The sequence below is a fragment of the Schistocerca gregaria genome, chromosome 4 (assembly GCF_023897955.1).
Source record: "Schistocerca gregaria isolate iqSchGreg1 chromosome 4, iqSchGreg1.2, whole genome shotgun sequence".
NCBI lineage: Eukaryota > Metazoa > Arthropoda > Insecta > Orthoptera > Acrididae > Schistocerca > Schistocerca gregaria.
In genome coordinates, this window is record NC_064923.1 from 315,134,382 (window position 1) to 315,146,956 (window position 12,575).

General features: G+C 36.9%; 1 protein-coding gene across 2 annotated transcripts in view; it reads left to right on the plus strand.

Moving 5' to 3' along the window:
• The window catches only part of LOC126267157 (gamma-tubulin complex component 4), a 150,407-nt gene that overhangs the window by 113,891 nt on the left and 23,941 nt on the right, over positions 1-12,575 (plus strand). For both annotated transcript variants that reach the window (XM_049972100.1, XM_049972103.1), the window contains exons 9-10: positions 360-473; positions 8,522-8,696. In XM_049972100.1, the coding sequence (XP_049828057.1) occupies positions 360-473; positions 8,522-8,696 (289 nt within the window). The remainder of the gene's footprint in view (positions 1-359; positions 474-8,521; positions 8,697-12,575) is intronic.

The window sequence follows — 12,575 nt, forward strand, 5'->3', positions numbered from 1 at the left end:
AGGGGAATTTTTAAATTAGTGAAACACTGTGGCAAATCCTTGAATTTAAATGGTAACTATGTTGAAAAATAGCAAGAAGCTGTAGTTTTAAGATGTATGTAATAACTATTTTCCCTGCAAGTTTTTACTTATAGCCAAATGGAGGTTACTTTTCAAATATCCCTCTTACATTTACTGGTTTGTTTGGGAGTATGTTTATAATAATGTTTCACAGTCAAATTCATTACAGCTTATGTTCTTATTTATTGTATCACACATGTGTACAAATTCATTGTCTTACAGTGATAACATTTAACATAATCTTTAGACAGATGGAAATGGTATTTTTCAAGAATTTTTACTGTGGCATTTAATTTCAGATGTAAACCGAGCATTCCAAGTTGCTGCACAGAAAGTTCTAATGACTGATGAGGCAGCTCTTGACAAATTTTATTTTTTCCTTCCGGGAAGAGCCGAAGGAGTTGAAATAAAAGGTATAAGATGCAGTTAATTTTATGAGTCCAAATACATGAAAACAGCATAGTTTTTCTAGAGTAGCACATTACTTGACAATGGCAGTTTTCTTATTAAAAACAATATAATATACTTCAGGGTGTTTATTTTGTAACCATAACTTATCCTTACAACAAATATTGGTTTTAAGATCACATTGCTTTTACAAGGGAAAGTTCATAAGGTGAAGGGGACAATGTTACAGTAAGTGAGCACAATAGTCATGTGTGGTCACCTCTTTAAGGGACAAATCTTGAAATTAATTTCCTACTTAAGATAACTTTACGAGTAAAGATGAGCAGACTAAATGGCAGATAAAACCAGTTAGCTATAAGGGAAGACCCAAAAGCCATAACGTTGTTTCCCACAAATCAGGTTCTTTAGTGCTGGCCCCAGCAGCAAAGACTCCCACAGCCATATTTTCTCTTTAGGTTTGATGATAAATTAAAAGGTACTATTGTTATGTACATTTATATTCATCAGGTTAACTTCCATTAGGGAGTGGATGCACTCAGCGACTGTTACGTGATTTATAAATTATAGAGCACAGCAATTAGTTGTCTATTTTTAGGTTTTATTACGCAAATCCAGATTTTGGCTAGTGCCTAGCCATTATCAATGCACTATTTTTTAATCTTGATGCATGATAGTTTACTGTTGTTCGGGCATCAGTCACAGTTCTTTAAATACTTTGAAAGAACTGCAACTGATTCCCAAACAACAGGGAACTAACATGTATTGAGATTAAAAAATAGTGCTTTGATAATGGCTAGGCACTAGCTGAAATCTGGATTTGCACAATAAAACCTCAAAAAAAAAAAAAAAAACCAATTGCTGTGCTCTATAATTTATAAATACATTTATATGCATTTGACGAACTTTTGTTGACAGTATGACGGACCTCATGATGTCCAAGATAAAAACTGTGTGGAGATGAGTGGCTGTCTGGGCCTCCTGCTATATGAAGGAACTTGAAAAGCTTTCCATGTGAATTTAACAAATGTGTAGGATACAGATGGACCTGCTGTATTTCCAGTTACTATGCTATAGAGAAGATTACTGTTTTTACTTTGCTGTTGTGAAGGAAAAAAAAATAAAAATACTCTGGACCTCTAGGCATGAGAGGGAAAAGACTGACAAGTTAGCTGCATTGTATGAAGTCATCACACCATTGCTAGATATGTAATTGAAGTTGTATTCTCCTGATGAATATGCAACAACTGATGAGCAACGCATTCCATTTTGAGGAAAGTGTTCCTCCTGACAATACGTTTCAAGTACGCCAAAGAAGTATGCCACAAAGGTTTGTGCTTTGGCAGACTCTAGAACATTTCATCTAATGAATTTTTAAATTTGTCTTGTTATTTCTGTAATAGGTACAGACAGAGAAGTGGTGTACCATGTGCCTCTTGCAAGAATTCTATCGAAGCAAACGTTGATGTTAGTCAGAATATCATGTAAGAACAAACAAGATGTCCGTCCCCCCCCCCCCCCCCCCCCCCCAATTTTTTTACAATACACAATGAATTGTAGCTTCAAGTGTATTCAGTTCTATAAGAATTGTGACACTATTGTCATATGTTCCAGCCAAATCTCCACAATGCATGATGACCGAAAGATAAATAAAAACAGAGCCTCTCAGAAAATGCTGGAACTTGTAAAGTTTTACAACCGTACAAAAGGTGGAATAGACCAATATTGCAATTTGTTTTTCATTTGGTAAAGTGTCGGCTCTGAATTCATATGTCCTATACAAATTGAGCTCTGTTAATAAAGTTACAAGGTATGGATTTCTGCAGAATGTGGCTACGGACATGCTAATTGACTGTGTTGTCCAGAAGGATGAATAGTTCTTATAAACATCAGAATCTACAAGAAAAAGAAAATTTAGCTTTATCTAGAAGGGAGAGTGGTGACAGTACGCAAGTGTGTGTAAAAAGAAAAAGGGGGGAGGGGCACTACAACTGCCTAGAAAAGAGGGTGGTGTCGTCATACAAACCCAAGTACAAATGAGAGAGAGCATTTGAGTATTTGTGGCATGTTCCATACATGTATGTAAAATCACACTAAGGTGATCTGAACATCCTGCGAAGGTGACAATGAAAAGTGAATATTTTATATTATGTAACATGTAAAATATTATGCTTCTCTCTGAAAATGTTTCTGAAGCTGCTTCTTAAGAAATCAGTTATGTACAATTAAAAGATGATCAAAATATCAGTGATATTGGTATTATCATTTCGTAAGTGAAACCTTCTCCAAGGAAGTTGCTGTGGTGGGATGGTTTGTGTGCCTCAATGATAGAGATAGCCCTTCTGTAGGTGCGACCGCAATGGAACTGTATTTGCTGAGAGGCCAGGAAACATGCTTCCTCAAGAGGGGTTGCACTCTTTTCGGTAGTTGCAGGGCCAACATCTGAACGATTGACTGATCTGGCCTTCTAACTTCAACCAGCAAGGTCTTGCTGTGCTGGTATTGTGAGTGGCTGAAAGTAAGGGGAAGTACAGCTATTAATTTTCCAGAGGGCATAAAGCTCTACTGTATGGTTAAATATTGATGCAGCGTCTTGAGTAAAATATTCTGGAGGTAAAATTCAAATCTTTGGGCGGAGTCTACTCAGGAGAATGTCATATCAGGAAAAAACAAAACTGACGTACTCCTGGCTGAGAATGGAATGTTAGCTCCCTTACTGGGGCAGGTAAATTAGAAAACTAAAAAAGGAAGTGGATAGGTTGAAGTTGGATGTAGTGGGAGTTAGTGAAGTTTCATGACAGTAAGAGCAGGACTTCTGGTCAGGTGGATACTGGGTTGTAAATACAAAATTGAGTAGGGATAATGGAATACTGGGTCTAATAATGAATAAGAAAATAGGAACAGGGGTAAGCTACTATGAACAGTGCAGTGAACACATTATTATAGCCAAGATAGACGTGCAGTAAAACCAAGAACTGCCCCAATTTAATCCCCATACCAGAGAGAAGATCATAGAAATGAGTGTCGGTAGTGTTGGGACCAGCTGAAATTACTAAAACTGAAGAAAGCTGTAGGTCACAATGGAATCTCTATCAGATCATATGCTGGGTTTGCAACTGAGTTAGCATGTCTTTTGATTATAATCTATCATAGATTCCTTGAACAAAACACCATGCTCAGTTGTCAGAAGAAAGCACAGGTCACATCTGTTTACAAGAAGGTAGAAATGATCCACAAAACTATTGCCAGGTATCCTTGACATTGATTTCTTGTAGAATCTTAGAACATATTCTCAGGTCAAACTTAATGAGGTATCTCAAGCAAAATGACCTCCTCCATGCCAATCAGTATGAATTCGAAAATGTCGATTATGCGAAACCCAACTCATACTTTTCTAACGTTCCATACCGAAAGCGTTTGATCAAGGCAGTTGAGTAGATTCAGTATTTCTTGTTGCACAGAAAGCATTTGACTCAGTACCACATCTATGCTTATTGTCAAAACTATGGTCGTGTGTTGTATCAAGTGAAATTTGTGTCTGGATTGAGGATTTTTTTGGTAGAGAGTATGCAGCAGGTTGTCTTGGATGGAGAGTCATCATCAGATATAGAACTAACTTCAGGTGTGCCCCAGGGAAGTGTGTTTGGAGCCTTGCTGCTCATATTATATACTAAGAACCTTGTGGACAATGTTAGTAGCATCCTCAGACTTTTTGCAGATGAGGTTATCTATAATAAAGTATTATCTGAAAGAAGCAGTATAAATTGATGATTTCAAAGTGGTGCAAAGATTGGCAACTTGTTTTAAATATTAAGAAATATAAATTTGTGCACTTAACAAAGTGGAAAAATGACTATAATACCAGTGTATCACAGCTGAATCAACCAAACTTGGTGTAACACTTAGTAGGGACATCAAATGCGACAATCACATAGGCTCAGTTGCGGATAAAGCAGGTGGTAAACTTCACTTCATTCATAGAATACTGGAGAAATGCTATCGGTCTACAAATGAGATGCTTGCAAATCATTTGTGTGACAAATCGTACTGTTCAGGTGTGTGAGACCCATACATAAGAAGACTAACTGGGGATATTGAACATATACAGATGATGGTAGCATGAACGGTCACAGGTTTGTTTGACCCATGGGAGAGTGTCACAGAGATGCTGAAGAAACTGTACTGGCAGTCTCTTAAAGATAGATGTAAACTGTCGCAAGAAAGCCTACATACAAAGTTTTATGAACCAGCTGTAATTGTTGACTCTAGACATATACTACAACCCCTTATTTATCACTCACATAAGGATCCTGAGGACAAGATTAGATTAATTACAGCATGCACAGATGTATTTAAATATTCTTCTCATGCTCCACATGTGAATGGAACTAGAAAAAACTCTAATAACTGCTTCAGTGGGACGTACTCTCTAAAGGTGTGCCAAACGGTTATTTTGGAGTAACCACTATTATGGTTGAAGCTATTTTTGACCATTATTCTTAACAGGTATTTATAACTCTCAGTTATTTTTTGCTACCAAATACTCCAACGGGGCTACAGTTAAATAATGAAGTAGGTGGAATCCATCAGTTTAGTTATCAGTATAATTATGACTACGAGTAGTGCAAAGTGGCATAAATATCATATGAATCATGGAATAACCTTAGCAAATTAACTGTTCTGAACATTTCAGCTGATGTTTGAACAGTTATTGGTGTTTCATATTTTACAGATGTAGGATATTGGTTGATATTAAAACTATTATCCTAGCAGCTGCAACAGAAAGTACACGGACCTTCACCACAGCACTGTTTAAGTACTGTTTTAAGTATGAACCAATACATAAGCTGAATACTGTAGGTAAAATTCGAAGCTTAATTTCTTGTGCTGTTCGATTAATAGAATAAGTGTATGGCCTTGTAATACAACAAAAAATATACATAACATGAGAGATTCATTTACTCCTGTATGATATAGTCTATTCGAAGAAAGTGTGAGTACACTAATCTAAGTTTAATGTGAAATTTGAGGGTCTTAAAGTTTTTTGGTGGTAGTATGACTAAATTACATTTCTCCAAGCATTCAATTTGTTGTGTATCTCTGAAGTTTGGGATTATTGTATGCAGAATTCCAGCGGATGATTGGTTGTGTTGACCTCATAAAGGTAACAGATTTAAACGATTCGAAGTCATTATTATACCTTTTTTACTCTGTTAATCTAGTTCTTCTCTGGGTATTCAAATTGTGAGAATCTGAATTAATAGTATTGATGTTGAGAATATGGATTTGCATTAAGTTTTCAGAAATTTCTCAGTAACATAGTTCCTCTTCTGAGGAATACTTTACATGTCAACTCCATGTTTTGCCTCTTTTTTTTTCCCCTTGTCACACATATAAGGCAATAATAAACACTTCATCTTTCAGTGCCACCTGCCTGCTTTGACTTTTTTTCTTTTTACAATTTAATATAATGACAGTTAAATGTCAGAATATGTAACAGACTAATTCGAGGATGTGGAATGTGAGCACTTAAAATGAAAGGCTAAGTTTTGAACATAACAGAACCTCAACACAGCAGTGAGTGAGTGCACTTGACAAAAAATTTTTTAATGTTGCTTAACATAATAGAAAATGAACTGACCTGAGTCTATTTGGAAACAAATAAGCATATATTGTTCAAAAACATTCACATAGTATGCACAAGCTCTAGTAAGTCCTAATATAAGTAAATCTATACTTTTATTTAAATACTGTTGACAAAGTATCTGACATGATTATTGTTGTAAGCATACCTGTTGAGAAGATACTCAACTATTTTCAATTTTTAATTCACCTACAAGACGCAAATATTTCAGTAAGTGTAAAACCCAGGGTTGCCACAAGTCCTGGAAATCAGGGAATTTCAAACAGGTCAGGTAAATCGGGGAAATATCAGGGGAATTTGAAAAAAAAAACTGTGGAAAAATCTCACTTTTTGTCTCAGTAGATGGAATGGTTTGTTTACTGAGAGATCATGCATCATATCTGGTTGGGTGCAGCTGAGAACATTTGCAACTTCCCTACTCCCTCATCCTTACTACTTCTCCCTTTTCTACCACTCCCCATAGTTTGTAGTTGGTGCTGCCACCACTTCTTGCTGCTAGCATAGTAGCAGCCTGGGTCTCTTTGTTTTGTGGCATAATGCAGCAGATTTTCGTGGTTTATCCATGGACCCAGGACCAGGGTGCTCCTCAGCAGGCAGAGGCCATGGGTGATGAATTTCAGGAATTGTGACTGTCTCACCACAACAACATTGTACAGTGTGGCATTTTATAGATATTTTATTTATTGTAGCACATTTTGGCACTTCAAAAGTAGTTTCTATGTTAGAAAGTATGGACGGTAAGCAGAAAGAACTTGTACCAGTCGCTGGCAGCAGTTTGTACACAATATACTCATATATTTCTCGAAAGAAAAATCACACAGTACCTGTAATAATAGACATAACACAGTGGGTAATAACGGACGATAACGAACATAGTAGAACCAACATTTTATTGGTGGTCACCTATAGTTTTAGTTTACACAACTCTTCCCTGCCTTGTACATTTCTTTCAAGAGGCCCACTTTTTTGTGAATTTATTTCTGAAATCAGTGAACGTATTTTAAATCTGTGTAATTACTCCAAGGAAATGTGTGTTTTTATCACCAGATATGTTTCGCTTTATTGAAATAAAATAGCAATAGTGGTCTTAATGAAACACACATACCATTTGCCTCGCACATACCATTTGCCTCGCTTTCTCCATCTAAAAACAGTTCATTACAAAAGATGTTGATGTTAGTATTAACATTTTTGCTCACACGTGGGAGAAATACAGAAGTCCTTACAAGTTTACCGGCAGACAGCAAATGTAAGATTCAAGTGGCATGAAAGGAATGAGTGGTTGAATAGGGAATGCGACAGGATTGTAGCATATCTCCTACATTATTCGATCTGTGGACTGAACAGGCAGCAAGGGAAACCAGAGCAAAATTTGTATGCAGCAAGGGAAACCAGAGCAAAATTTGTATAAAGGTAATGGAATGTAGTCGAATTATATGAGATGATTTTGAGGGAATTAGATTAGGAAATGAGACACCAAAATTAGTAGATGAGTTCTGCTGTTTGGACAGTATAATAAGTGATGATGGCCGAAGTAGAGAGAATATAAAATGTAGACTGGCAAAGGGAAGAAAAGTGTTTCTGAAGAAGACAAATTTATAAACATTTAATATGGACTTAAGTATTAGGAAGTCTTTTCAGAAGTTATTTTTGTGGAGTGTTGCCTTGTATGGAAGTGGAAACGTGGATGATAAGTGGTTCAGACGAGACTAGGATAGAAGCTTTTGAAATGTGATGAAGCTACAGAAGAATGCTGACGGTTAGACAGATAGATTGGGTAACTAATGAGGAAGTGCTGAATATAATTGGAGAGAAAAGAAATTTGTGGCACAGCATGACTAAAAAAAGTGATCAGTTGGTTGGACGCATTCTGAGACATCAATGTATCGTCAATTTAGTATTGTAGGAGAAAAGGGGGGGGGGGGGGGGGAGGGAGGGAGTAAAAACTGTAGAGGGAGACAAAGAGACAAATACAGTAAGGAGGTTCAGATAGATGTAGGTTGCAGTTGCTACTTGGAGATAAAGAGGCTTGCACCAGATAGTGTAGTATGGAGAGCTACATCAGACGAATCTTTGGACTGAAGACCACAACAACAATGAAGGGGAATAAAAAGCTACAATTTAAGTATATGTGTTTCTGATATTGAAATATCATTCATTTACTTAAAAGTCAGTATACAAGCAAAAGTTAGGGCTATAATATGTAATCTCATGTGACACAACATGTAATTGGCTGCAATATGTATGAAGACTGATTGCTAGATACACAACTTTTCTATTGTCACCCTGTGTTTCCTATGTATATTTATCATATGTGATGTTTTTGTATAAGGCTGTGTTCACACTGACATGATAAGGAATTTGTGATAAATAAATAGTCACATCTGATTTGATCATTTTCTGTTATTACAGGAAATGGATGGGAATTATTAAGCTTGAAATATAAAGTAGATTGGCCATTGCATTTAATGTTTACTGATGAAGTGCTCAGGAACTATGATCGCCTTTTTAGCTTTCTGCTGCATGTTAAGAAAACACAATATGATCTTCATCACATCTGGAATGATCATATGAGCATAAAAAATATGTAAGTCCATTATCTACTCATAGCTATTTTTTGTTTCTGGCGTGAACATTATGTGGTTATCCTCTTGAGTTTTTTGATTTTTATTGTGAACAGGAACCCAGAAGAAAATGTAATTTCATAATAAATCATTCCTTTATTTTAAGATAATACAAATTGATTATTGTTCAAGATAATCATCCATTTTATCGATCACATTAGTTTATATTTGTTTTTCTTTCTGAAGCATCTCTCAGGTATTGGCATTTTATGCCTTTTATTGGATCTGTTGGTTTTCTGTTTATCTCTTCCTTTCCCTGAAGAATGTTACTTTTGAATATTTGCTTTATTCAGGGTAATATAAAAAATCAGACAGAACTATTTTGAATGAATATTAAGTTGTTGTGCTCCACTGTACTTTTTTAAAATAGAGAGTAATACTCACACACTGTGGCTTTGATGTGGTGTAGCCACTGTTCCCGTTATATATCACAGTGCGAGTCTGTCTACATCACTACATAATACAAATGTGTAAGATTTTTAAAATAAAATACTACCATATTACATACAGGATGTCCATAATTAAAGTTCAGTTTCAAAATGCTGTAGAAAGAGAACCACTGCTTCGAATGATGCCAGATGTGAACAGCAAATTGTTGACACAGCAGGAAATGCCATTATAAATGACACTATAAGTGTCTTAATGTAAATGTAGTCGGCTACAGATGGCAGATGAGTCACAATACAACATTGTGGCCCTGTTAGTTAGGTAACCCCATCCATTACGGTAAGACCGTACCACATCAGATGGAAAAAAGTGGTTTTTACTTGTCAGAGGCCAAAAATTGCATAAAGAGCAAAATGACAACAGTTTTTAATTTTCCTGGCGCCAAAAACAAAATTAAAATTAAAATGATGTATGCTTTGTATTACCATGAGACTTAAACAAAACATGTTTAGCATGCTGTCAACTGTCTTCAGCCACAATATTAAATTGAGAAACAGCATGTTACACAACAGATCGGAGTGTCTTGGGGGTCATATTCTGAATGTGTTGCACAGTGCATGCCTTCAGTTAAGCTAAGTTTGTTATTGGGGCACTGAGCACAACTTTTTTCAGAATTTCCCACAGCTGCAAGTCACACAGATTAAGATCAGGTGATGTGGGCAGCCAGGCTGTAGGGAAATGATGGCTGATAATTCTAGCATTTCCAAAATGCCTCTGCAGCAGTTACTTCACTAGCTGAGCATTGTATGGAGGAGTACCATCTATCCACATGATGAAGGGTTGGAATGGTGTTGGTGATCTAAAGACCTTCATAGTGTTTACCAGTGTTGGTAAACGTAACAAAATGCTAATTGACAGGCCTGTGATAAACATTGGCACAACCCACACCACATAGTCACCTTTGCAAAAAGGAGTGGTACTAGTGGATGTGCATTCAGATTTTCTGTTGTCCATATCCTGCAGTTCTGCATATTGACACGTCCTTGGAGATTGAAATGTTCCATGGGCATTCATTATCTGCTTCCACATAAGCAAGAAATTCCAGAGAGAATATTTGTCTTGCTGGCAGGTCAGCAGGAAGCAATTCCTAAACATGGATGATTTTCTATGGATAACAATGCAGGATGTTTCACAGGATTTCATACACTATGTTCACAGGCATGTCCAATGTTCAGGCAATTCTTTGTGCAGGCCGTGTTCACACACCCCCGTGTGACCCCTCCTACAGTGCTGTGGCCACATATTCAACAGATGATGCATCAAGTGCTTTCTGCCAGGATTGGGGCATCCTGAGACTTTAGGAAGACAGAAGGTAGCCAGTAACAACATGAGGTAGTAAATAACATTGCAGTGATTCAAATTAAAGATTTCATGACTCTGTACTCACATGCAAACAGTAGCATGTGCTCTAAGAAGTTCAGGACAATTTATTTTCTGAACAGGCAGAATGAGAGATTCACTACATCTGAGCCACAGTCCATCATAATACTCTTCAGAATGCAACAGATCCGCTGTGAACTTTGCAAATTGTGGGCATGCAGAAATCAACCGAAACTGCAGTTGGCATTTTGAAGCTGACCTCTTTACAGAGGCCTGTGGTGTTTCATGGAGAAACATTGGGAATGGGGGCCATGATGAATGGAGCACCTTTTGTTTTTCATACTGTTAGTGACTCTTTAATGACTAACATGACAACTAAGGTGTTTTCATCTGGGGAGAGTATAGAAAATGAAACAATCCTACCTTTGCTCACAAAACAATATAATATCAAGTTTTAATCTATTTTAAATCATTTCTCCTGGGCAGTCCTATTCCATTGATGAATTTTTTCTTACAAACTGGCAGACAGTTAAAATATTATATAAATTTAGTTGCATAAATAGGAATAAAAATAATAATGTGTTCATTAATGTTACAACTAATCGTGTGTGTGTGTGTGTGTGTGTGTGTGTGTGTGTGTGTGTTGTGTGTGTGTGTGTGTGCGTGTGTGTGTGTGTGTGTGTGTGTGTATCTATAGACTGGTTCCACATCATTTCAATAAAAGGATCATTCAAATGATGTGTGAAACATATAACTGTCACACTGCACTTCAAAAAATCTTGTCTTTTTCAAATCTTGCAATCATTTTCTCCAGACCCATAGCAGACATTCGACTATGCCAATTTTCATACTCTCGGGTGTCCAGAACTTTCACAGGGCTGCAGTTGCACAGTCACTATCCTTGTAAAGACCAGCAGAGCCTGATCCTTCATGGGACAGTCATGTTTGCTGGCTCGGACACAAACTGAGGAACAACTGTGTACTACTTGTCTGTTGGTGCGCACATTCTGATGCTTACAGTACCATCTGTTGGTCAAATTTTCGTTAAAGTTTTTTTATTCTATAGAGTTCCCTGTGGCAATACTGTGCTGTTCAAATCTAATGATATTCTGAACAATGGTTCTCTTTCTACAGCATTTTGAACTGGAACTTTAATTGTGGAAACTCCATCCAGATTAAATTGGTAGCTCTGAAAAAGCTGCTCGACCATTAGCTGTGTGCACTATGTGTGTACTTCTAAGACCGCTATCAGGTTAGTGATAGAGCAGTTTTTTTAATTGATGGTACTTGGGGTTCAGTTTAATTGACTGGAAAAAGAGTGCGACAATTGCCTCAGTTGTAGAGAATATACTGTGTTTAAAAATTGTGGACTATACTTGTCCCTTCACTTGTCACATGATGTATGTTTCAGACAATTCTCAATTGTTGAATTTCAGTCTTGTCAGTGTACCAAGCTTATGTTTACTCTGATACAATTGCAGATGGTGCAATGTACAAACAGTGTGATCTAGAGGAATCTATAGCATCCTGAGACTTTGAGAAAACAGAAGCTGGCCATTAACAATATGGGGTAGTAAATACCATTATAGTGTTTCAAAGTGTGATTTCATGACTTTGGACTCCTTGTTTCCTGAAAATACACAATGAAAGATTCACTACATGTGAGCCACAGTTCATCATAATAGTTGTCAGAATGCAGTTGACCTGCCATGAACCATGCAAATGGCAATGTTATACAGAAATCAGCCAAAACTGTCTGCAGTTGGCATTGGCCCTTTACACAGAGGCCCACAGTGTGTCATGGAGAAACAGAGGGATAGGGGCATAATGAATGGATCAACTTTTATTTTTCTTACACTTAGTGACACTTTAATGATGAGCATGATAATTGAGGTGCTTCATGTAGAGAGAGCATGCTAAATGAAACAATGCTACATTTGTTCACAAGATAATATAAGGCCAAGATGTCAAGCTGATGGTATGGGCAGTAATGATCAATAGTAGTGGTTCATGCTGTCCATATGTACCCTTTGACATCTTAATGGGTCGGAAGCTGCCAGTGGAAGAGACCGGAC